The sequence below is a fragment of the Prionailurus bengalensis genome, chromosome A3, assembly GCF_016509475.1.
Source record: "Prionailurus bengalensis isolate Pbe53 chromosome A3, Fcat_Pben_1.1_paternal_pri, whole genome shotgun sequence".
Classification (NCBI taxonomy): domain Eukaryota; kingdom Metazoa; phylum Chordata; class Mammalia; order Carnivora; family Felidae; genus Prionailurus; species Prionailurus bengalensis.
In genome coordinates, this window is record NC_057354.1 from 66,631,336 (window position 1) to 66,658,577 (window position 27,242).

Here is a 27,242-nt window from a genome sequence, read left to right on the forward strand (position 1 = left end):
ACAAGAGTGTCCAGATGGCCCTGCAGAAAGTTCTCCAGTGGTTCTATCTCCAGGTGAAGTCTCTGTAAGCCTCTCCAATCCCCTTCCTGCAGGCTGGTGAAGACATCCTCCCCTTCTTATTCTGAAAGGGTCTTCAATCTCTTCTAGAATCCAAGGAGCTGTCCTCCATTCCAATTATATGCACATACCACACAAATGGGACCCTCAGCTCTGTCTGCACCAAGGGGCTAGGCCCTCTTGACCACAGCTGAAGGGCCCAGGAGTAAAGCCCCGATCCACGCTGGCCAACTGGCGTCTCTCTCCTGGGAACCTGATGCTGGAACCAAGAGGGGCTGCTTACATTCTTTTAGGGTGTTGGCTTAGGAAATGATGTGAGGAGAGCCTGAAGTAGCCACATTAGACCCTATACACGTGAAGAGGCAGTGAAGGTTGGCCTCTCGAGGAAGAAGCAGGCCTGAGAGAGAAGCACTGGGGAGACACAGGGAAGAAGTTCCTGCCAGCCCCTGGTTCATGCTCTTGTCAGAGAGATACTGCTACGTACTTACAATCTCCCTTTCCCCTTGCTGGTAGGAGAGGTTCCTTTCACTTTCCACCTGTGAGTCCTAAGACAGATATGACCACCTCTTGCCTCTCTTGCTTTCTAGAACCAACAGCTTTCCCGAGCACCAATGGCAACCTGAGTCACTGCTTCCTTGAGAAAACCCTCTCTGTCATAACTGCCAGCCATTACTTTCTGACCCCACAGGGGACTTTGACCCACTTGGAGAATAAAATTTGGAACTACCTGCCCTGAGGCCGTCTTCTGATCAAAGTGGGACAGGAGCCACTGCCCCTGAGACACGTCTGATTTTCCAAGTGGCCGTTTTCTGTTCTAAAAGAACGCATCACAGGGAGTTTCTTATACAAATGAGAAACTTGAATAAATTCAGTGAGATGATGACCTTCCCTTTCTTGCCTCCAACACCCCTTTTATAAGGGCTTATAAGACTAAAGAAGAGAGGTGGGGGAGGGCAGGTTTCACCTTTTAAAATACAACAAAGTATAAGCATTGATATTCATTTTTATAAGTTCATGTTTTTAATTAAAAAAGAGATCCCTTCCATTTGTTAATGATTCTGGAATCTCTCCCACCTTTGAGAGATAACATGCTGTCATGCATGGGGTGTGTCTAGCTGGGGCTCCCTGAGCGGGTCTTCTGGGCATGCGTCACTGCATGTGGCCCTCACCTTCTGACTGAGCCTCCCCCAACCCCCTCCCACCCTCACAGCACCCTCCACTCTAGTTGGACCAGGCTCCCGCTGTTCCCCTCCAGCAAATATATATTCCTGCCTTTCATCCAAACAAGGTCTTTGCCCCCAACCTTCTTCCCTCTCCTTTCTGTCTATCTCAGCCTCCAGGTCCCCTGCGTGGCAGCCAAGCTGTCCTACTGCATGTGGTCACCCTTCGCCGCTTGGGGCCATGCTGCCTTATCCCTGCTCTGCCTGCTTGTGGCCTTCACTGTACACCAGGTGCAGTGACTTCACAGCTTCCTGAGACCAGGGCCTGTCTTCCCCAAGGAACTGCCATCGTGCGAGGGCAGTCCCTGAGCTTCACACACAAGGCGACCAGAAAGAGCCACTTGGCACAGTTTGCAAAGCCTTCCTCGAGCCAGGGGCTACCCCAAACTCCCTTTCTGGCCTTGTCTCCTCTATAACCTTCCCCAAACTCAATCACATACATGCCTTGTTTGTCTTTCCACTAGGCCCCCACTCCTCAACCCCAGCACACACCTGGGGCAGAGCAGATACTCAAATGTTTTTGTTGATTGAAATCACAAATACTCATTGGGCTGAATCAATATTGCTCTTTTCAGGGAGTTGAGAGAAAGAACCACCTGCTGGGATCCTGTCACGCTCAGCTTGCTCTTGGTTGAATGCCAACACTTGAGGAAGCCTCCATGAGCCTGTGAAGTATTACAGCTCTAATCCAGCTCAGACACAGCTGGAGAGCCCACAGCCATGCAGAGCACAGCCTGGGCATATCAGGACCTGTCCGAGCTGCCGCAGGAGCAGCCCAGGGGCAGTCTCTGAATATACCCTGTGACAATAAGCAGAGTGAGCACACAGTTTGTTATTCAAACCAGGACACTTTCTAGAGTGAACTGGAAACTGCGCTGGAACTATTCCAGATAAGTGGGCAGGATGGTCACCAGGGCAATCGATTATGTTCTGTAGTCAAACCCTCCTAAAGAACAGACAAAACAGAGTTTTCTGAACATAAGAATTTGCTAAACTCAAAGTAGCTTAGGGTCACAGAGGCTTTATTTTAAAAGCCAATTGTGTTGTTGAAGAAAAGGCTATGTTCTCGACCCATTTTGGCTATGGTCGGTGCCTGCTTGGGGGATTGTGCTGAAGATGTGTACGCTCCCGGGCCTGGGGTTTTCTGGAAACAGAACAAAAGACAAGGCTGATGAGAGAGTGACCCCAAAACTCTGGAGCCACCAGAGCCTGGCTGTGAGCTCAGATGTGGCTGGCAAATCCCCACTGGGGAAAACAAGGGCCACACGGGACTGCATGCAGGCCTGGGGCACCCTTGAAGTGGAGTGTCTCCTTGGCATCTGCTCCTATCAGCGGCCGCGCCTAGGGCTGCAGAGGTGCAGAGAGAAGGGTGGACAAGCAAGCACTGGCCTAGACCTGCAGGGCCGGCGAGCTCACATCCCACCTGCACCTCAAGGCACATTTTGTATCAGAGGGCACTCCACCTAGACTGCTCCTGTCCCTGGGAAAGCCACTGTCCTCCCCTCTAGTGACCTCAGTCTAGTGGTAAGGGGCTGGAGAAAATGGATTCTGAACCTGGGTGATTGACCTCAAAAGCCCAAACTCATGTTTCTGTACAAAGGTCTATGGACACCAGGGTCGGTGGACCTGAGTGTCCACAGTTTTGTCAAGGGATCTATTGAGTTCTAATTTTTAAAATCATATTTTCATTTGGATAAAATTCTTGAAAAGATTGTTTTGCCAATTATTTAAATGAAGCTTCTCCTCCATGGTGATCAAATGCAAATGAATGTCATGTTCATAGACTAAAATAAAGACTTCGATTTCTTAGGTCAGCATTTCCCATGCGGTGCATGTACCTATTCTTGGAGCCCAAAGGAATTTTATCTTGGGTCTGTTGGAGAAGCACCAGTGTCTCTGTGTGTGACTAAGGGAAGGATTTAAAGGCTGGAATTCGAGTCCTAGTCCCACCACCAGTGGTTCAGTGTGACCCTGGACCAGGTGCTTCCAGAGCCTCGCCCATCAGATGAGGTAATGAGGCTTGCTGGAGGCCCCCCAGGACAAGACAGCACCACACTAGGCAGGCAGCAAGAGCTCTACACATTAGCTGCCACCACTATTATTATTCTCTCTTACCATGTTCTTGTCATTTCCATCCTTCTTTGCAGTATGTTATCTCTTTAGGAGACAGGGAGGGTGGAAATAGGATTACTCTGAAAGTGGGACAGAGTGGTCAGCCCAGAGTGGATGAAGTCAGCTGCATGCAGAAGCCGCTGTAATGACAGGATGTTTCCCCTGCCAAAAGCGGAGGAACAGCCTGAAAATCTAATCAAGTCCTGGCCAGACGTCAAAGGAAGCTGAAGCCTTTATTAGTGCTATTAATGAGGAAGTAACATGCATGTGGAGTCCTGGAGAGCCAGCCCACAGAACAGGAGGTTTGTGGGCCTCGGTCTCACAAGGCCATCCCTCAGGAGGCTACTGGTTGTGGTTCTCAGACCTTGAGAACATCCGGCTCCATTCCCCAGTCCTGATTTCACTGTCACCAAGCAAACTTCTGATTATCCTTGGCTTCTATGAAGAGTTTCCTATGTAGGGAGAAACCCCATAGACAAGTGGCCCCAGACATCAGCCCCCTTGCTGGACACTTGTACATTAATACTACATCTTCTGGGGGCACCTGGGTGGCTCATTCGGTTAAGCGTCCAACTTGGGCTCAGGTCACGATCTCATGGTTTGTGAATTCGAGCTCCACATCAGGCTCTGTGCTGACAGTGCAGAGCCTGCTTTGGACCCTCTGTCTCCCTCCCTCTCTGCCCCTCCCCAGCTCTCAGGAGCGCTCTCTTTCTTTCAATAATAAACATTAAAAAAAGGGATGCCTGGGTGGCTCAGTTAATTAAGTGTCTGACTTCCCCTCAGGTCATGATCTCACAGTTCTTGAGTTCAAGTCCCACATTGGGCTCTGTGCTGACAGCTCAGAGCCTGGAGCCTGCTACAGATTCTGAGTCTCCCTTTCTCTCCCCCCCTCCTCTCCCCTCTCTCTCAAAAATAAAAATAAACATTAAAAAAATACTACCTTTTCTGGCTTCTCTATCAGCTTAACTGATAACTGATATGGTTAGCATAACTCCAATTTCCTGATGATGCTCAGCCCTACGAGCTCAGACAAAAATCTGGGTCTGGATCACGGTGATGCCACTAGAGTGTGAGGATCTACAGAAGGTATCCACCACCTCCTGCTGTTAGCCTGTTTTTAATATCACCAGCAGCGACTCCCCAGTATTCCTCCAGATAAAGACCACACTACCCCCCACCAGACTGGTAGCTCTGGAGCAAGATCCTGAAGACACTGGCCTGGGACACCAACCCTTCCTTGATTCCCCAAGCAGAATTTGAATTTCTGTCTCCACAACCATCTCAAATAAGGCTACATACAAGGAAGTTCTTGAACTTTCAAACTGGGATGCAGATTGGGAATAAGACCATGGGAATTAAAATTATCAGTACTTTAAAAAAAATAGCTATCGTTCATAAGTGCCATGTTATGCTTTTGCAATTTTCTTGGTCTTCTCTAGGCCTCTGAGGCTTGGATACTCCCCAAATGTACTTTCTTTGTGTCAGTGGACTTGAGCCTCTTCCCTGTCTCTCCTGAGTTCTTGGGGGCAGAATGATTGCTCATGCCTTAATGGCCCCCTTTGGTTCAATAATAACGTTTCTGGGGGCCGCCTGGGTGGCTCAGTCGGTTGGGCGTCCGACTTCGGCCCAGGTCATGATCTCGCAATTCGTGGGTTCAAGCCCTGCGTCAGGCTCTGCGCTGACAGCTCGGAGCCCGGGGCCTGCTTGGGATTCTGTGTCTCCCACTTTCTCTGCCCCTCCCCTGCTCACTCTCTCTCAAAAATAAATAAACATTAAAATAATAATAATAATAATAATATAATAATAGTAATAATAATGTTTCTGCTCTGAAGCCACACACACAGTCCCAGAAGCCACACACACAAAGAACAGCAGTTCTGGATGGCTGGGACCAGCCACTGCCTACTGCTTGCCTCAGTTCATTAAACATGTTTTCCCACAGAGCATCCAGGTCAGATCATTGATGTCTAATTACTATGCTGGATGCTGTCGACTGGACCCATAATTCTGCCACAGTCTTTGGATCTGGACGCACTCTGAGCCTGAAACAGGCTGAGGGCTTGCCAGATTTTTGAGCTCTGCCTTATCAAGAAATTGGATACATATATGTACACTAGAATTGTACATAACTATAACCTGGCCCCAATGACCCCCCACCCCAGCCACAAAGCCTACAACCATAATCTTTTAGAGTACTTACAGAACGGGTGGACAGGAATCGAGGTACTCTAGACTGAAAACAAGAAGTCACAGAATTTGCTTGAGGTATTTTCAAATCATAATGACCTGGTCCTGGGCCTTCGTGCTATAGAAGAAAAAAAAGAAAGAATGTTCTAGAATTACTAATATGTTATATTTTATCGCTTTACTTGCCTTCCACAAATAAACATATGAATCACTGAGATATGGTAGAAAAATCCCTAGATTGGGGCTTGGAGGATCTCATTAAGGTGTGTCCTGGCACAAGTCATTGTGAAAAGTGGGTGATACCGGCTTCACCTGCTTTACCTGCCTTGTGGATGACTGTGGAGACTAACGATTAAGTGACCTGTTCAAGTGTCCATGTGTCCTGCCCAGGCCCCCCCTCCCCACACTGGCACACCTCCCTCCATACCTGTCCTGACTGGTAATAAGGACTTCCTGCTTTCAGCTGCTAGGTTTATAAAACACCCTTATTCTTTCATACCAATATAATATGTATTATCTCAGTCCAAACAAGTATTCACAGCAGTTCACTGACAGAAGTACAATGCCATAGACATTAACATAAGATGAACACAATTTGTGAAAGACAATCATCCTAATAGAAAAATTAGGAAAAGGCAATTCACAAAGAGGAAATACAATTGTTCAAGTGAGGAAATGGCAGGGGGTGGGGAGAGCTTTAATCTCATTAATAACCAAATAAGTTCTAATTAAAACAATGATGTGATTCCTGTTTGGGGGTCTAAAAAATTCACCAAGAAAGAAGAAAGGCAGAGGGGGATAGGAGAGAGGGAAGAAGAAAAGAAAGAAGAAAGACCCAAAACTTGCATGGATACTCCTATATGCTTCTGGTGCAAGTGTAAATTTGATTAGCCTTTCTGGAGTGCAATTTGGCAAGACACAAAATGGCTTGAAAACATTTATACCTATCCAGAGGGAGAGAAAGGAGACTGGTTACCATATTGTTGCAGGAATCCAAAGACAAACGAAGAGTCCTGAGTCCAGATATGGCAGGGAAAATGGAAAGAGCCCACACATCGCAGTGGATAAGGTGGACAAAATGTTAACCTCTTATTTTTTTTTTCTGGCAATTCACTTTTTCTTTTTTCTCTCCCATTTTCAAATACCTGTACTATCTTACAGAAATGAGTCTTTCTGGCATGAAGTCTTGGATCTGTTCCTAAATAATGCAGGGACTAGAAGTGGGTGTGAGTATACATTGGCCAAGAGCTCTTAATTGTCATATGGGTGCCTGGGGGTTCGATGAAGTATTGTGTCTATGTAATATATACTTCTAAAGTTTTTACAATATGAAGTTAGAGACAATGTATATTTATAATTCAGACCCAGCAATTCCACTTTTAGGGATTCATCCTAAGAAAACAATTGAGAACGTATGCAAGTATTTGGCTACAAAGATATTCACTATAATATTGTTTCTAAAAATGGAAAGTTGGAAATAAACTAAATGACCAGCGATGTGTGCCTGGCTAAATACGTTGTGATTCTTCCATCCAGCTGTCTAGTGATGAATGTCAAGGACACAAAAGCTTCTCTCAAATATTGCTAAGTGCAAATGCAAGCTTAAAAAAAAAATGTACATAAAAACACAGGGAATGGAATGTCCTGACTGGTAATAAGGACTTCCTGCTTTTCTCCAGGTGGCAGCATGTTACGTAAAAAGAATGTTATTTTTCTCATCTGCATTTTCTAATTTTCCCACAATATACTTGAGTGCTTTTGAGGTATGAAAAAAAATTATATCTAATGTATAGATAAATGAACATGAAAAATGGGCAAAGGAAACAAAGATAAGATTAACAATAACTCATGTCTTAGAGTAGAACAGAGAAACATAGGGTGCCTGGGTGGCTCAGTTGGTTAGGTGTCCAACTCTTGGTTTTGGCTCAGGTCATGATCTCATGGTTTTTGAGTCTGAGCCCCACATCAGGCTCTGCACTGATGGTACAGAGCCTGCTTGAGATTCTCTCTCTCTCCCTCTTTCTCTGCCCCTTCAGCAAGTGCTCCCTCTCACTCTCAAAATGAATAAATGAACTTAAAAAAAAAAAAAAAAAGAACCGAGAAATGTGTCCTGTAAGATCTTTGTTGTAGGTAAGGCTGGGCCACCAATTAGCCCATCCTATTCAGCAGAACAAGTGCCCAAGTGCAGACCCTCAAAGATTTAGAAGCAAGGCTTTCCCTTGTTCACTCCCATGGGTGGCAGCTGCCATTCCCTTCTTTTTATCCATGAATGGAGTCTGTTATTAACAGTCAAGCACAAGTCTGATAACCAAGGGACGGATGTGCCTCTAAAATTTTACAACTCATGGCAGAGACATGAGAACAGCAATGTTTTGAAACTGGTGCCTACATGGGACAGAGATCACTACCAGGGTGAGGCTCTCAGTGTGTAGTGACCTCCACACTGCCACTGGAGAAATCTGAGCTGCCATAAAAACCAGAGCATAGAAAGCCAGGGACTCCAACAGGAACAGTCTGTGCCACCTCCGCTTGCTTTGGCCCTAATAAATACAGTACTTTGAAGCCAGAGTGGTAGCTGGGGCAAAAGATGCTAAGTGTGCTACCATTGACTCCATGCCTACAGCAGCCATCTGCAGGATGGCTAAGAAATGCTGCACATGCCCTCTTTCCCCCCAGCCTGATGAGGCTTCCATTTCTAAGCTCCAAATCATGTGCTCTTTGGGAATCCAAGTGCCAGGATTGACAAAGCACTGATGTGTGCCTGTGCCATCCAGCAGCCTCCTATATGGGCATGGTCATCTAAGCCAAAGGGTCTAAAAGTTGGGGAGAAAGAAATGACTGCATGCTATTTGCCCCACGTGTCAAATGGAATCTTTTAAGAGGGAACATTAGGGAAGTGGATACAGGCCCAAGTTCATATTCCAGAAGCCACAGGAATGGTGTTCTAAGTGAAAAGTAATGGTTGGGCCAAGACCCTGCAATGGGTGGGGAGCAGTTCCAGCACAGTCCCCACTTCTGAGGACAATGTGAGTCAGCAGAGCAGGAATGGAGGGAAGGGCACATGGTCCAGGATGGCTCAGAATGTGGGTTGAGAAAATGGATCCACTTCAACAGGACGGTATTTAAAACAAGAACACTTGAATGGCGCCCTATTCTTCCTTGAGGTTAGAGATGCTGCTCCCTCATTTACTGCAGATCGATGAGCATGACCCAGAGCTTTAATTCACATTATGTGGGATGCATAGGTGAAGGGCAGCACCCAGGTTCATGAAGCAGCACTAAGCAACTCTCACACAGATCAGATGAACTACCTCTTCAACTTTGTTTTTGCCAGGTCCATGGTTTGACAATTTTGGGTTTCCTGAAGCTACACCTTTCAAAGACCACTGACATTTGGTGTCAAAGGAGAACAGAACTGTCACCTTCCTAGAACCCCAGTACCTGCTGCCAAAATAAACTATAGGAAACCTTTCATAGTTACCCATTCTCCTGCTTTGAGGCATGATTACATTTCAACCCTCCTGACAAGATGATATCTTTCTCTTCCCTTTGAAAAAGTAATTGAGTTTCTACTCAAGGGCAACTTTAACCAATGGGAGCTATAGGGATACTATCTTCAACCTTAAAGGAGTTTATCCAGGGAAGGATTCCTTTTATCCCAAAAGGTAGTGAGGAGCTCAAATGGTGCTGAGTGAGGACTGAGCTAACTGCCTGGCTTCAAGACTCTACACCAGGCCATGTTGTATCCAGCCTGTGCTAGCTAAGTGTGATCTCAGTGGGCCAAGGGATGGTACCAAGGGCGGCTGCTTTCCATTTACTGTAAAGGGCTCAGAATGGATGGGCCCTACTGACTTTTCTGGAGTGCTTCTCGGACTGTCACACCATGAAGAGCTTCCTAATGGGCAGTAACTCTCAGTACCACTATAGGCTTTTGGTAAGCCCTGCCATGCCTCCTCTGAACATATTTTTCCGGGGCTGTGAGAGTGAGACTGGCTAATCTATGCCACACTGCTCTGGAATTAAAAGGTATTATCACTCTGGGACATGCCAGAGCAGCAAAATTCCAGGTATCTCTGAAAGACTGTGTGAAGGTAAATGAAATTATCCCAAATTAATATGTGTTGAATTGTGATCCTCTCAAAATTCACAAACCCTATAAATTTGTACCATGTTGAACTGGGTTGAACGGTATCCCCCCCTCAAAATTCATAGAACTATGAACCACTAGTACCTCAGAATGTGACCCTCTATGGAAATAGGGTCCTTGCAGATGTAATTATGAGGTCATCAGAATGGGCCCTAAACCCTGAATGCTATCCTTTATTAAAAGGGGAATTTTGGGCACAGAGACATGGACACCAGTAAAACATACAACAATGAAAGTAGAGACCTACAAACCAAGGGAAGCCAAAGATTGCTGGAACACCACCAGAAGCTAGGAGAGAGGCACAGAACAGATTTTCCCTCACAGCACTCAGAAGGAGCCAACACTGCCACCACCTTGATCTTGGACTTCCTCTAGGACTGGGAGACAATACACTTCTGTTGTTTAAGTCACTCAGCTTGTAGTACTTTGTTATGGCAACCCTAGCAAGTGAATATGTAAGTGTTCAGCTCATTTCTTCTTTCACAGTGCACCACACAGTGTGCTGGGAGTTGGAAATACAGTGGTATATGACTATCTCCCAATATCCATTCTAACCCTTAGTATTAGAACAATTTTTAACTGGTCACATGTCTACCCAGAATAAAGACTAAATTTCCCAGCTTCCCCTGAAGCTACATGTGACCAGTAATTTCTAGTTAACAGCACAGAGGTAAGGAGATATGTACAAATTCCAGAGCATCCTTATGGAGAGGGAAGCTTGTCCAGCTTCCCTGCCTTCCTGCCTGCTAACAGGTCCCACTGAGAGTTCTTGGCTCTCTGGGACCATGGAAATGAAAGCCATGCTTAGCTAAGAAGCACGCAGAAATGTGATACTGCAGAACTGCCCTACCCCAGCCTTAAGCTGTCCACTGCAGGAAATTTACACAAGTCAGAAGTAGGTGCTTCTCTCATTTATAATATTGCTGTTGGGGGTCTCAATATTTCTGTTGGCAGCAGAACTCAGTCTTAATGGACAAAATGGACATGTGCCCTCAAAAACAAACACATAGACCAATGGAATAGAATAGAGACCCCAGAATTGGACCCACAAATGTGTGGCCAACTAATCTTTGACAAAGCAGGAAAGAGTATCCAGTGGAAAAAAGACAGTCTCTTTAACAAATGGTGCTGGGAGAACTGGACAGCATTCTTTCATGCAGAAGGATGAAACTGGACCACTTTCTTACACCATATACAAAAATAAACTCAAAATGGATGAAAGACCTGAATGTGAGACAGGGGGAGAGGGGAAAGTGGGTGATGGGCACGGAGGACGGCACTTGTAGGGATTAGCACTGGGTGTTGTATGGAAACCAATTTGATAATCAATTATATTAAAAATAAAAGAAGATGGACATGTGCCCTACTCTCATGGGGCTTACATTCTAGCAGGGAATATATGCTGTACAAAAAAATATGACAAGTGTGTGGCATATGACACAAAGGGGCATACAGGATGCTATGGGAGAGCATGTAAGAAGGTAAACTGATATGGCCTGAGGGGCCTGAAAAACCCTTAAGGAAGCACAAAGGAGCTAGGACCTAAAGAACAAGGAGGGGGTGAAGTCTGCAGGCAAAGAGGCTGGAAGAAGGATCTACACAGAAGCAATAATAGGAAAAGTTAGGGAAAGCCATCCAGTGAGGAAGATGCCATTCATTCTAATTCACTGCATCACAGAAATAAAATAAAATGTGCATACGCTCCTGTGGAAGAAATATATATATAATATAATATAATATAATATAATATAATATAATATAATATAATATGATATATATCATATATAATGTATCATACACACACACACACACACACACACACACACACACACACACAAAGTTAGGGACCTGAAATCCAACTTTCTCAAGACAGTTACCACTTTGGTGTTTTTCACACGTGTACAAACGCTAAGAATGGTTTTACAATTTAACTGCAGATGTAAGATGTTAAATGTCACCCTTGTATTTCCAATCTCTGCAAGTCGTCTGCAGCTGGTTTCCACGTTCCAGGGCACCTCTCCAGGTGGCTGTGCAGCAGGCTCCACTGCTGCCCACCGCGAGCTCCCCCAGACCCTCACCACTGCTCATCCCTGCACCATCTATAGCTCATGTACCCACTCTCATCCAATGCTCACAACAGCCTCGCAGGGGAAATGCCATCCCCTCCGTGTAACAGAGAGAACGTGAGGCTGGGTAGGCCTAGAAACTAATGCTTCAGCAGCTTAGTTGTGGGAGCCAGAGCCCGTTTTCACTGCTGGGAGGTATCAGTGTTTAGTTCTAAACTATTTGTCTTTAAAATCACAAAGCTAGGGGGCACCTGGGTGGCTCAGTCAGTTGAGCGTCTGACTTGTGATTTCTGCTCAGGTCATGATCCCAGGGTCATGGGATTGAGCCCCAGGTCAGGCTCTGTGCTGAGCATGGAGCCTGCTTGAGATTCTCTCTTTCTCTTTCTCTCTCTCTCTCTCTCTCTCTCTCTCTCTCTCTCTCTTTATCCCCCTCTGTCCCTCTCCCCTGCTCATTCTCTCTAAGATAAAAAATAAAAATAAAATCACAAAGCTAAAGAGGACCTAGAAAGAGCACACAGTCTATTCCCACTGATCCTAGGCACAACTTTCAATGAATCATACTTGAAGAGAGAAAAGGTCAGAAATCAAATTTATGGCCCTAAATGTCTATCTAGACACATGTGAAACACAAGTAATAAGCAACATAAACTGAAATTATTTGATGGGGTAGTAAAATTTGGTGACATGGGTATAATAGCTGGAATACATTGCTCAAAAAAGAAAACAGGAGTGCCTAGGTGCCTCAGCTGGTGAAGCATCTGACTCTTGATTTCTGCTCAGGTCATGAGCTCAGAGCTCTGTGTTGACAACATGGAGCCTGCTTGGGATCCTCCCTCTCCCTCTCTCTCTGCCCCACCCCTGCTCAAGAAGTAAGGAAGAAAAGGAAAGGAAAGGAAAGGAAAGGAGAGGAGAGGAGAGGAGAGGAGAGGAGAGGAGAGGAGAGGAGAGGAGAGGAGAGGAGAGGAGAGGAGAGGAAAGAAAGAAAGAAAGAAAGAAAGAAAGAAAGAAAGAAAGAAAGAAAGAAAGAAAGAAAACGAAAGAACAGGTGGCCCCGCAAGGAGAGTAGAATCCTGTGTGGAGACAGGCACAGAGAGAAGCTGGAGTTGCCCCTCTGGGAACTCAGGAGGAGGCATGTGGCTAAGTGTATTCAACTCAGGAAATCCTAGAATTCTGTGTTGGTCTACAAGTTCACAGGAAAAGAAGGGAGACATGTTTGCTGTTGAGTACAGCAGAAGCCAAACTATCAGGGCCAAAAGTTATTCACATTTGCGAAATTCAGAACTGACCTCACCTCTGAAGTGTAGCTTGGTACTGTTTATTTCTGCAGAAAGAGAGGAACCGTGACAGTCTAGGTTTCCTGATGGGGGCCATGTGGGCAGGCAACGCAGAGTGATCACAAACCTGCCCACCACAAAAGTGCAACTTGTACAGGAAGGCACGTTCCAGGGACCACCAGGCAACTCAGCATTGCTGCAGGTGTTCACTGGCCCATCCTCCCTTTTCTAGATGACCCGGAGGGGACCCCACCAACATTAGAAATCTAAGGCGGAGGGGAGGGGGTGCCTGGGTAGCTCAGTCAGTTAAGCATCCCCTAATTCGGCTCAGGTCATGATCCGCCTGTTCACCAGCTCGAGCCCTGCATGGGGCTCTGTGCTGACAGATCCAAGCCTGGAGCCTGCTTCGGATTCTGTCTCCTTCTCTCTCTCTCTGCCGCTCCTCCACTCGTGCTTGCTCTCTCTCTCTCTTGCTCTCTCTCTCTCTCTCAAAAATAAACATTAAAAAAATTTGTTTTAATTTAAGAGAAAAAATCAAGGCATACTTACGCACAGGAACTTCGGGTCTAGCTGGCAACTCCTGGTCACAGCGATTGGTCCGGGGCAGACATGTGACTATCACCCAGCCAATCCAAAAAGCCTGCATTTTCACACTCAGGTGGTCAGGCAGGCAGGTGTGCACCTGAAAGTGCTCCTGGCCCCTCCTGCCCAGCCCGTAAACAGCATGCCCACAAGCCAAAGAAAGGTAAATCGGTGGCAAACGTCCCAGAGGCTGTGTGCGCCAATAAATTCCATCTCTCTTTTTATGTTTTAATTTCTGCTTACGCTCTTTCAGAATGGGTTTCTGTTACTTGCAACTGAAAAAAATCCTACTGATTATACACTTTTTCCTGTTCCCAGTCAAGATATTGTTATAAGAAAGAAGAGCAGGACATATCCCAAACAGGGATTTATGACTCTGCTGGAAAAGTTGCATAATTTTTTTAAAAAGAAAAACTGCCAGGCTATTGTTTAATAATAAAAAAAAAATCCTTGTACATCTATAGCTATATTTCAAAGGTTGTATTTCTCCAAAAATGTTACCTAGAAGTGAACTCATCTTTGAGGAGATTGAGCCTTTAATCATCTTTCAGATTCCATTCAAGCAGAAATCAATTTGTGTTTGGCTTGATTCAATCTGACTATGTTTACTAATTATTTTTCTGTTCCTTGTGGAGTTTTAAAGTATCAGCTTAGTTTTTAATTGAACTAATTTCGTAAATCAGAAACAGCTGGAATGATTCAGCATTCTGTTATAGCCCTAGTTTCAATGCACAGAGTATGCCACAGACCCACTATCCCCCTTTCAAACTGCTCTGAAATGTGACTACAGCAGACAAATCATATAACACTCATTCATATGTGCACACACTCTTTCTTGTTTACCTAATCCTTTCCTTATTCTTTATAGGCTTGTCAGGTTTTAAGAAATACAGAAACATCTTGAAATATTTGTGACATCAAATAAAAGTAACCCATTTTCGTTGACATTGTAAGATTTTATTTCCTACTGTCAGGAAAGGTGTGCATATCTCATTTTTCACTTTATATACAACCGTGAGAATTAGTAACTTTAAAGAATCTGCTCAGCAAATTACTGGAAGCTCCAAATCGTATGAATGACTGAGTCCTAATTAAGTAGTCGTTAAGTGGCACTATTTTTATTTAAGTAACAAAATATTTTTGGGGCACCTGGGTGGCTCAGTCAATTGAGCATCCGACTTGAGCTCAGATCATGATCTCGCAGTTCGTGAGTTCAAGCCCCACATCAGGTTCTGTGCTGACAGCTCAGAGCCTGAAGCCTACTTCGGATTCTGTGTTCCATCTCTCTCTGCCTCTCCCTCTCTCTCCCTCTTTCTCAAAAATAAACATTAAAAAAAATTTTAAGTAGCAAAATTATTTTTATATTGACCAATTTGATGGCTCTTTTCCTCAAACACTACTTCTTTTCTGACTTCTAAAAAATTACATTTTGAAAAATTATAAAAACAATGCAAAAGAAAGGAAGTAAACAACCACCCTAAATCATGGCACCTCAGCATAGCCAAAAAGCATTTTGGTGCATTTCCTTTTTTTTTTCATACACATAATTTTTCTTCCATTATTTTAATCATAGTATACATACCGATTTATATATTGTATTTTCCCCCTACACATTAGATCATAAACACTTTTGATGCTGTTTTATGATTTTAACAATAATTGTTTTAATGGCTATAAAATATTCCTTTGAGTAGGTATATAATATTCTTTTAAAATTATTTCCCTTCTGGGGTACCTGGGTGGCTCAGTTGGTTAGGCGTCTGACTTCACCTCAGGTCATGATCCATGAGTTGGAGCTCCATGTCAGACTCTGTGCTGACAGCTTAGAGCCTGGAGCCTGCTTCCAATTCTGTGTCTCCCTCTCTCTGCTCCTCCCCTGCTTGCACTCTCTCTCTCTCTCTCTCGCTCTCTCAAGAATAAATAAACATTAAAAAAAATTATTTCCCTCCTGCTGGATGTTAAGTTGCTACTGTTATCTTGCTATTATAAGTAATCCCTTCATGGTATCTTTATACAGATGATATTTCTGTATATAAGACTATTACTTTAAGAGAACTTACTCAAGATGGAATCAACAGCCTACAAGATACATACTGCCAACCTGCCTTTCAAGGGGTTGTATTAGTCGATGCTACCACCAGCAATAAACAAGAGAAGCACTGGGTCTGTATGATCCACATGCCAAGTAGATACTAGGGAAAAAAGACTTAGAAAAATAATATCTTCCTTAGTCTTCTTTACCCCAATGGGCACATTAAATAAAGTCATCAGTGGCCCCTATATGTTCTAAGAAGTTAGAACCTTCTGAATCTGCAGAATCTGAACCTGCAGAATCTCTGAAATCCAAATGTGGGAAGACAGCCCACATTTGGAAACACATTCAAGAGGGAACAAAACTCATGAAATTTTTTGGTGAATCAAGAGTTTTATTTGGGTCATTTATGAAAGCAATTAAATCAATTAAAGGGTAGGGTGAGGGGAGGAGCAACCACAAATGACAAGTTTTACTTTGTCCAATTCGCTTGGATAAGAATGGCAAAGATTTCTTGTAGTTTTCTCCTCTTAAAAAAAAACCACTATGAGGTGACTGTATCTTTACGTCTTGGAATTTGTGAGGCTTGGTCATTATTATCAAGGTGCTCAAAGGCAGCAGAAGTTGCCAGTACAATTCTTTTTATGGTGCAAAAAGGCCCTTTTTCCTATGACAGACCATGTCTCCTGGCATTGATCCCACAATGCTCACATAAATCTTCTTAAAGTCTTTACTATAGACAAAACAATTGTGCTGATCCATAAGCAATTATTATTTCAACAATAACAGAAATAGCCAATAAGTATACAACCTTACATTGGTTGTTTGATCTAAAGATTAAAAACCGTTTTCCAGGGGCGCCTGGGTGGCGCAGTCGGTTGGGCGTCCGACTTCAGCCAGGTCACGATCTCGCGGTGAGTTCGAGCCCCGCATCAGGCTCTGGGCTGATGGCTCGGAGCCTGGAGCCTGTTTCTGATTCTGTGTCTCCCTCTCTCTCTGCCCCTCCCCCGTTCATGCTCTGTCTCTCTCTGTCCCAAAAATAAATAAAAACGTTGAAAAAAAAAAAAAAACCGTTTTCCAACCCGACAAATCCCTTACCAACTGCTTCCCCTGAGAGCTACCTACGCTTTGGGGACAAAATGTAAGTCACCAACCGAATCACTGACACAAACAAGAAGGCTGTGTTTTTTAACAAGTCAGAACAGCTCCTCCACACTGAGAGGCCTTCAGGGGCAAATGATCCTAGAGGATTTTCAAATCCAAGGTCAATGTACTTGCTACAACTAAAAAATCATGTAGTATTGGCTAGACATTCGCATGGTCATCTACTTGTCTTTTAATTGGCTGCTCCTGGAGATTTTAGGCATGAATGATGAACAAATTTCAATGGGCTACTTTTCACAGATGATAGGAAGAAAGAGGAGGAGATGCACACCTGTATGTATCCATCTTTTATAACCTGCCTCATTCTCAAAAGGGTTTAGAGTGAACTCAGTGAATGTCTGTGGGTCATACTATATTGCACCAGGTCTACAGGTCAGATTTCTGGTGATAGTAGGTTTCAGATACACCAACAATGAGGCAACCTGTCCTAAGTCAACAGGGCTCAAATGACACCACAACCTTACTGTGCAACCATACACAAAACACATTTCAGAAAAATTAGAGTTGTAAGGTCTTTAAAAAAATTTTTAAGTTTATTTATTTATTTTGAGAGAGACAGAGATAGTGTGAGAAGGGAAGGGGCAGAGAGAGAGGGAGAGAGAGAATCCCAGGCAGGCTCCGAACTGCCCAAGCAGAGCCTGACCCAGCGCTTGATCTCACTAACCGTGAGATCATGACCTGAACCAAAATCAAGAATTGGACTCTTAACTGCCTGAGCCAACCAGGTGCCCTGAAGAGTTGTAAGCTTTTTTTTTTTTTCAAGTCAAAATGACAAATACATGAAAGAAAACTAAAGTAAACATCATGTCTCTGGGGGGAATTAAAAAAAAATTTTTTTAATGTTTATTTATTCTTGAGGGAGAGAGAGAGACACAGAGTGTGACTGGGGGAGGGCAGAGAGAGAGGGAGACACAGAATCTGAAGCAGGCACCAGGCTCTGAGCTGTCAGCACAGAGCCTGACACGGGGCTCAAACTCGCAAGCCGTGAGATCATGACCTGAGCCGAAGTCAGACGCTTAACTGACTGAGCCATCCAGGAGTTCCTCTGGAGGAAATTTTTTAAATGGTGGAAAAAATAAGAAAAGATGCATAGATTTCATTCATTCATTCATTCATTCATTCAATACATTTTCTGAGCAATGTACTAGGCTCTGGGTATTGAAGAAGAAGACAGTCCCCCTTCCATGGAACCTACATTCCAAAAGGTGATGACAAACTCTAATTTGACGATACTAACATTTTACATTTTGAACTTCTCTCTAGGGGCACCTGGTGGTTCAGTCGGTTGAACCTCTGTCTTCATCTCAGGCTGTGATCTCATGGTTTGTGAGTATGAGCAGAGCATTGGGGTCTCTGCTGTCAGTGTGGAGCCTGCTTCGAATCCTCTATCCCTTCTCTCTCTACACCTCCCCTGCTCACTCGCTCATGCTCTCTCTCTCTCCCTCAAAAATACATAAACATTTAAAATAATTAAATAAATAAACTCTCTATATAAAAACACAAAAGTAAAAGGCAAAATCCCTGAAAACCTTCAGCAAATACTAATATTTTTTCACTATAGAGTTTATACAAATCAACAAAAAAAGAATGTTAAAACGCTACCCACTAGATAACTGGGTAAAGACTATGACCAGAAAAGTATGTAGGAAGGACCACAAGTAACTGATTAATAATTAGAATGTGTAGTCTCACATGAATAGACACTTTTCCGAAGAAGACATCCAGATGGCCAACCGACACGTGAAAAAATGCTCAACATCACTCATCATCCGGGAAATACAAATCAAAACCACAATGAGATACCACCTCACATCTGTCAGAATGGCTAACATTAACAACTCAGCTAACAACAGATGTTGGCAAAGATGTGGAGAAAGAGGATCTCTTTTGCACTGCTGGTGGGAATGCAAACTGGTGCAGCCACTCTGGAAAACACTATGGAGGTTCCTCAAAAAATTAAAAATAGAACTACCGTATGACCCAACAATCGCACTACTAGGTATTTATCCAAGGGATACAAGTATGCTGTTTTGAAGGGGCGCATGCACCCCAATGTTTATAGCAGCACTATCAACAATACCCAAAGTATGAAAAGAGCCCAAATGTCCAACGATGGATGAATGGGTAAAGAAGATGTGGTATATATATACAATGGAGTATTACTCGGCAATCAAAAAGAATGAAATCTTGCCGTGTGCAACTACGTGGATGGAACTAGAGGATATTATGCTAAGCGAAACTAGTCAGAGAAAGACAACTATCATATGACTTCACTCATATGAGGACTTTAAGAGACAAAACAGATGAACATAAGGGAATGGAAGCAAAAATAATATAAAAACAGGGAGGGAGACGAAAACATAAGAGACTCTTAAATATGGAGAACAGAGGGTTGCTGGAGGGATTATGGGAGGGAGGATGGGCTAAATGGGTAAGGCCATTAAGGAATCTACCTCTGAAATCATTGTTGCACTATATGCTATTGTGTAGTCTCGGGGCGCCTGGGTGGCGCAGTTGGTTAAGTGTCCGACTTCAGCCAGGTCACGATCTCGCGGTCCGTGAGTTTGAGCCCTGTGTCAGGCTCTGGGCTGATGGCTCAGAGCCTGGAGCCTGTTTCCGATTCTGTGTCTCCCTCTCTCTCTGCCCCTCCCCCGTTCATGCTCTGTCTCTCTCTGTCCCAAAAATAAATAAACGTTGGAAAAAAAAAATTAAAAAAAAATTGTGTAGTCTCAGATCCTAAGATTAAATTAAAATAATGAGACACCATTCTTTTATTATCAAATTAACAAATATTTTTTAAAATAATGATAAACAAAATTTATACCAATTTTTTGAAATGGGCATCCCCTTGATTGCTGTTAAAGATATAAATGAATGTGATACTTTTAAAAAAGGCTCAGCAATCTCGATCAAGAAGCTGTATATAATCTCTACCCTAGTAAATACCATTTGTGATAATCCATAAAAAATGATGCTCAAATTTAGAAAAGACTTTGTGTATTCAGTCTTATGTTAGCATTAGTCTTTTGATCTGAGTATTCAGTACCAGAGTCTTTGTATAACAAAGTTGTGAATGTAAACAAAGTTGTCATAACACAGAAAAATTCTCCAGTGAGCTGACCTCTTACAAAATTATATCCTATTCAAGGAGCTCCTGGGTGGCTCAGTTGGTTAGGCGTCTGACCTCTGCTCAGGTCATGATCTCAAGGCTCATGGATTAGAGCCCTGCTTCAAGCTCTATGCTGACAGCTCAGAACCTGGAGCCTCCTTCAGATTCTGTGTCTCCCTCTCTCTCTGCCCCTCCCCTGCTCATGCTCTGTCTTTCCCTCTCTCAAAAATAAATAAAAACATTTTTTAATTAAAAGAATTAAAAATTAAAAAATAAAAATTTAAAACAAATTAAAAATTATATCCTATTCAAATATCTCTCCCCACTTAACATTGGCATCCACCACTGCAGATAGGACAGTGTCTTTTTGAGTCAGTTTATCTGCACTATTCTTAAATGATATTTAACAATACATCACAAATAAAGTACAAATCCAATTCAAAGTGAAAATGCACATTTTATCCAAAAAATGCAAGATTTCATGAAGTCAAGGAAAGTGATGGAAAAGTACCCACATCACAGGAAAAGTCTTTGATGGACCAATGAGGACCCAGCAAAGTTAAGTTAGCTAACAAGAAGAAAGAGACGATGACAAGGATTGTGACGTACTGGCACTTCAATAAAGAATGATTTCAAATGTCAGAGGAGATGCCCCTGGGAAAACTGATGACACTTCAAACAATATTTTTTCTAAAATTTATCCTCTGTGATTTCATTAGAATGTCAAACATGAAGTGAAGGATGTCACTATACTATTATAAGACATTGTCATAAAAACTCAACACAGTCTCCTCTTTAACTTAGGAATGAGTATCTAGTTGCAATTATAGGATATTCTCCTAATTTTTAGTCCAATTTTTTAACATTTATTTACTTGTTTTTGAGAGAGAGAGAGAGAGAGAGAGAGAGAGAGAGTGTGTGTGTGTGTGTGTGTGTGTGTGTGAGTGGGGCGGGGGGGGGGGGTGGGCAGAGAGGGAGACACAGAACTCAAGCAGGCTCCAGACTCTGAGCTGCCAACACAGAGCCAGATGCAGGGCTCGAACTCACAAACTATGAGATCGTGACCTGAGCTGAAGTCAGATGCTTAACCAACTGAGCCATCCAGGCACCCCTAGTCCAATTTTTGTTTTAAAGGAAAGGCCAAATCAAACTTTATTGACTACTTTGAGATTTTGATTCTACTTAAAGTGGGTTCATGTTAATAGGTCTTTTGGGTGGTTCAAGTTCTACTTGGATACTGAAGGCTCCTGTATATGGAATAATTGAAAACAAGATTGACCATCAAGAGGGGGATGGTTGAGTAAATTATGATGTGATAATTTGATTATTTACCTAGTAAAAATAAAGTTTAAAAGGATTTGTAATAATGAAACATATGCTAAGTAAAAAAAGGATATAAAATTATCATGCACCATGATCACAACTATGTTTCTATTTTTTTATTTTTTTTCACAACTATGTTTTCAAAACTGCACAGGAAAAAGGAGAAAATTAACATTATTGGTTGCATATGAGCAATGACAAAAAACTGTAAACAGAATTTTCTATATTTTCCAAATTATCTATAATTTATTTATTTTTACTCTAACTTTAAATTTTTATACATTTTTACTTAAATTTCAAGACATTTTATTAAATTTATAGAGAAGTGTGGCTTTAAAAATCAACTGGAACCAAAAGTCTTATAGCGAAAAACAGAAGTCTGGTCTCACTCCTCTCCCAATTTCATTTCCTAAGACAACCGGTTTTGTGTTTTGTTTTTAAGAGTGTGTAACAGCACAGGATATGAATGTGAACATAGCATTTCACTGAAATAACACTATCCTCACTTCACACAACTAGCACTCTTAGAAACACCTTTTACACATATGTCCTAGGCATACATGTCTCTGAGCAGGTTCTAAAGAGCCTAAGACAACGATTTTTAGCTCTTAACTGTTCTTACAGAATTGACCTTATCACTAAATAGTGTGTTCATATTGATATTTCTTAATTTGTACCTTAAAAATTATCTACTGATGGCCTCCTGGAATGAATGAAGATATGGCACTTGCCCCGTCCACTATTCCTCTCTCCTCATCCATTCAAAGCAGCATTTTATTTGTTTTCAAAGTAGCATTTTAAATCACTAACCAATGTTTACTAAATAAATATTATTCCTTGCAGAGCCAAGTTACATATTATGATTCCTTTTCTTAGATTGTCTTTTGTTTTACCTGGGGTTAATTAGTATCTTGTTTTTTTCACTTGTGCATTTTGCTATACATATTTTCTTAATATTTCTCATCATATAGCTGTTCTTAAATCCTTTTCTCCTTAAAAACATTCCTTCTGGGGTTCTTTAGTTTCTTTCTCAATGTGGATTGGTTTCCCTCTCAGCCTGCTGCACAGTGGTCCACCTGGGACATCTTTTAAGTGCTCTCCCAGGCTGGACCCACTTTGTCCTAGATCCCACACCTCCCCCCTCCTGGATTCACTTCTTTTTCTGTATTTTATCACCAGTGGCATATTTAAAAAGAGTATTTGGGAGGCATTTTTTATGAGTTTTTGCATGCTGGAAAATGTCTGTATTTTATCTTCACAATTGATTGTGTGGCTGAACACAGAATTCTAAGTTGAAAATAATTTTCCCTTTTCTCTCTCTCTGTGGATGCTAATTGAATTTAAAAAAAATCTTCCCTCAGGGTGCGTGGGTGGCTCAGTCAGTTAAGTCCAATTCTGGATTTCAACTTAGGTCATGATCTCATCGTTGGGGGATCAAGCCCTACGTCAGGCTCTGCACTGAGGGTGGAGCCTGCCTAGGATTCTCTCTCCCTCTTTCTCTGCCCCTCCGTCCTCTCAAAATAAATATATAAACACTTAAAAAGTGTATTAAAAAATCTTCCTTCGATTCCCTGTGTTCTGTTTTCAACCAGGTTTCCATCCTTCTGTCTGTTTATATCCATCTCTCATTCGTGTTACAGGCTTTTCACATTTGCCTGGTGGAAGCTTGGGTATGTGGCTGGGATGTGTGGAGATCAGGCAAATGAATGGGGAGCCAGTTTTTTTCCTGGGGTTCCCTCAATGTCAGGATGTGGTTCTCTTTCCTCTAGGCTCATTGAGTTTTTCCAGAGGATAAATTCTACTAAACTTTTGCTTGAGGGGCAAGTGTCCAAAGAGCAACATTTCACATTAGGAGAGGAAGGGAGCCTCCAGACTTAAATTACTCTCTGTATACAGTTTTGATTAATTCCCTGGTGTTCAACTAATTCCCTGTGTCACCTTACTTTCCCCCACCAAGTCCCAAGTCTCTCTGCAGTTCTACGAGACAAACAGGCTCCCGTCTCTTCTGCACCATCCCCTGCCTGCTTTTTAATCTGTGGCTTCCTCTACTTTCTATTATCTAAAAATTGTTGAAATCTCTTGTGTGCCAGTGTTTCCCTTTTTTTCTGTTTATTCATGTGGATGTATGTATTCTTTTACTACCATTTTATTGGGATTTGAGAGTGAGAAGAGACTGTTATATGGCCAATTTGCCTTACTGAGCAGGAAATCATATATTACTTTTAGAACAGAAAATATAAACTTTAAATTCAGGGGCACCTGGGTGGCTCAGTCGGTTAAGCGTCCAACGTCAGCTCAAGTCATGATCTCACGACTTGCAAGTTCCAGCCCTGCATTGGGCTCTCTGCTGTCAGCACCAGCACTGAGCCTGCTTCAGATCCTCTGTCTCCCTTTCTCTCTGCCCCTCCCCCTGCTCACTTGCTCTCTTAAAAATAAACATTTAAAGAAGACACTTTAAACTCAAATAGCTATTATGACCATAATTACATAAAGTAAGATATGCAAATTGATATTCAAATTTTCTACATAAACAGGAACTCCCATCTATTTAGCATTCATTCTTGTAGATTTTCTCTGAAACTATGCTACTTCAGTTATGTCAAAATTGGATCCTCTCATAAGAATCAACAGACTTACTTATTTTATAAAGAAAATGTCTGTAAAACTTCCCAACATAGCAACTCTTTGTGATTTTTATTTTTCTTTATTTTGCAGATGCTTTTATGGAATTATCTTGAGGTTAATATCAAAAAGTGTAACACATATTTTGTGTAGAGAACAAAGAGTAATGATATAAATATCTAAAAACTGGAACCCCTCTTTTCAGTTCCTTTCCTTTATCCCAGGTACTCTAATTTTGTTGTCTCATCTATATTCCTGGAGGATGAGGGGATGGGGAGGGAGAATCTAATTAGTCACTAATTCCTTAGTATGAATTGGATTAATATATTTCTCCTTCAAGAGCTTTTGCATTTAAAAGAGGGCATGTGAGAGACTCCTGGGTGGCTCAGTCAGTTGAGTGTCTGACTTCAGCTCGGGTCATGATCTCATGGTTCATGGGTTCGAGCCCCACATCAGGCTCTGTGCTGACAGCTCAGAGCCTGGAGCCAGCTTCAGATTCTGGGTCTCCCTCTCTCTCTCTCTCTGCCCCTCCTCCACTTGCTCTCTGTGTCTCTAAAATAAGTAAACATCAAAAAAAAAAAAAAAAAAAAAAAAAGAGGGGCGCCTGGGTGGCGCAGTCGGTTAAGCGTCCGACTTCAGCCAGGTCACGATCTCCCGGTCCATGAGTTCGAGCCCCGCGTCAGGCTCTGGGCTGATGGCTCAGAGCCTGGAGCCTGTTTCCGATTCTGTGTCTCCCTCTCTCTCTGCCCCTCCCCCGTTCATGCTCTGTCTCTCTCTGTCCCAAAAATAAATAAACGTTGAAAAAAAAAATTAAAAAAAAAAAAAAAAAAAAGAATGGCACATGTCTCATGTCTCAGATCTTAGGCTTTCATATCAAAATTCTTACTATGGGGGCACCTGCCTGGCTCAGTCAGAAGAGCATGCAACTCTTGATCTCAGGATTGTGAGTTTGACCCCCACCCTGCGTATAGAGATTACTGAAAAATAAAATCTTTTTTTTTTTTTTAAATCCCTACTATGGAGTTTCAGGCATGACTGCAGTGGGCAGTAATTTCCCTTCTTGACCCCTCAACTAATAAATGCCTAATGAAAAAGCTTTTGGATCCAAAGGCCGAGAAGACAACTAGCACTTTGGTTTCTTTGAGTTTGGCTTAGAATACAGGCTTTGAAGGGACAAGTATGGATGTCCCTTTCCTCATTCAAGCCTTTTCTTCACTCCTTATCTTTTTCTTCCACCTGGAATCAGCATTTGCTAAGAAGCTTACAAGTGAATGTATCAGAAAGTTCTGGAGATGGCTGGAAGGAAGAAGGTACATGTGCTTCTATCAACAGATAATATTAAACTTGTCATCAGTGTCTAATTTTGGATGTCATGTTTCAAGTCGTGTATGCTAAGCCATTTGGTCCCACACTAGTTCCTGTGTGCTTCTATGGGTACACTTTCTATAATTAATAAAATCACTGAGCAGACTTGCTTAGGTATTTGGAAACAGAAGCTATGTTTTATTTTTACTTATTTATTTATTTTTATTTTTTTAATACATGAAATTTATTGTCAAATTAGTTTCCATACAACACCCAGTGCTCATCCCAAAAGATGCCCTCTTCAATGCCCATCACCTACCCTCCCCTCCCTCCCACCCCCAATCAACCCTCCATTTGTTCTCAGTTTTTAAGAGTCTCTTATGCTTTGGCTCTCTCCCACTCTTACCTCTTTTATTTTTTTCTTACCCTCCCCCATGGGTTTCTATCAAGTTTCTCAGGATCCACATAAGAGTGAAAACATATGGTATCTGTCTTTCTCTGTATGGCTTATTTCACTTAGCATCACACTCTCCAGTTCCATCCACGTTGCTACAAAGGGCCCTATTTCATTCTTTCTCATTGCCACGTAGTACTCCATTGTGTATATAAACCACAATTTCTTTATCCATTCATCAGCTGATGGACATTTAGGCTTTTTCCACAATTTGGCTATTGTTGAGAGTGCCGCTATCAACATTGGGGCACAAGTGCCCCTATGCATCAGTACTCCTGTATCCCTTGGGTAAATCCCTAGCAGTGATACTGCTGGGTCACAGGGTAGGTCTATTTTTAATTTTTTGAGGAACCTCCACACTGTTTTCCAGAGTGGCTGCACCAGTTTGCATTCCCACCAACAGTGCAAGAGGGTTCCCGTTTCTCCACATCCTCTCCAGCATCTACAGTCTCCTGATTTATTCATTTTGGCAACTCTGACTGGCATGAGGTGATATCTGAGTGTGATTTTGATTTGTATTTCCCTGATGAGGAGCGATGTTGAGCATCTTTTCATGTGCCTGTTGGCCATCTGGATGTCTTCTTTAGAGAAGTGTCTATTCATGTTCAGAAGCTCTGTTTTATATTCTTCTTATGTGTTTACCTACACCTACTACCATGCTTGAGACAAGTAAATATTCAATAATATTAATAATTTGAATAATTTGGCCAAAAATACTGTTGAAATTGAATGAAATCGTATGGTGTAGGTTGATTGGCTCTCGAAAGTTTGAGTTGATCACTACTGAGTCTGAGATATCAATAAGAACTACGGTCATTCATGGGTGTGAAAAGGCAGTTTGAAGAATAAAACACTTTGGGTTATTGACTTTATTTTTTAATTTGGGGGGGGCGGTTATTGACTTTAGAGTGTTCTTGCCCTTTAAGAGGGAAGGGAGCACGCTGACAAGATGTCTCATCTGCATTGAATAGTCAACAATACCAACTTGGCACTGGGGCCTCACACACAGAGCCACCCAAAAGAGCTGTATAGAGTAGATGAAAGAATTTCTATTGAAGTCAGCTAGACTCAGTTGAGTCCGGCATTTTACAAAGAGACTTTGCTGAGAAAAGACTGGAAGTTCTAATATCCTAAAGGTGTCCCAGAGAAAAATATGGCCAATTAAGAAAAGCTAGTGTAGCAAGTCTCCCAGCTGGAGCCTAAGCTGCATCCATCCGTTGTTAAGAATCTTAGATGATCAGGACCTAACAGGCAGGCTGGCAGATGGACCTCCCAGGACAGAGAAGCTCCCTGCATGTGAACTTATCCTACTGCAAAAAGGGTCCAACCTGGGCCCACAAACAAGCCTTAGTCATCAGTGAGGAATGGTGACGCCAGAGACAACACAATGTCTGCCACCTGGATTTGACCCCAGATGAGCTGTAAATGTCCAAAGGCACTAAGCAAGTCACTTGATCATGCTCACGCACTAGGCAGTAGACCTTAGAGCCCAGGTTTTGAGGTCACTATAAACAGGGTCTAAGTCACAGCTCCACTTCCTAAAAAAACCGTGTGACCTCTGGAAACTAACTTCCATTTCCTGACCTGT

The 27,242-nt window shown here is 42.6% G+C and overlaps 1 protein-coding gene across 1 annotated transcript in view; it reads right to left on the minus strand.

The window, feature by feature from the left end:
• Positions 1-2,282: 2,282 nt before the first annotated feature.
• The window catches only part of STPG4 (sperm-tail PG-rich repeat containing 4), a 47,088-nt gene continuing 22,128 nt past the window's right edge, over positions 2,283-27,242 (minus strand). Inside the window, exons 6-7 of the mRNA XM_043603322.1 lie at positions 5,590-5,694; positions 2,283-2,421 (exon numbers count right to left, since the gene is read on the minus strand). Coding sequence (XP_043459257.1) covers positions 2,305-2,421; positions 5,590-5,694 — 222 coding nt within the window. The 3' untranslated portion in view covers positions 2,283-2,304. The remainder of the gene's footprint in view (positions 2,422-5,589; positions 5,695-27,242) is intronic.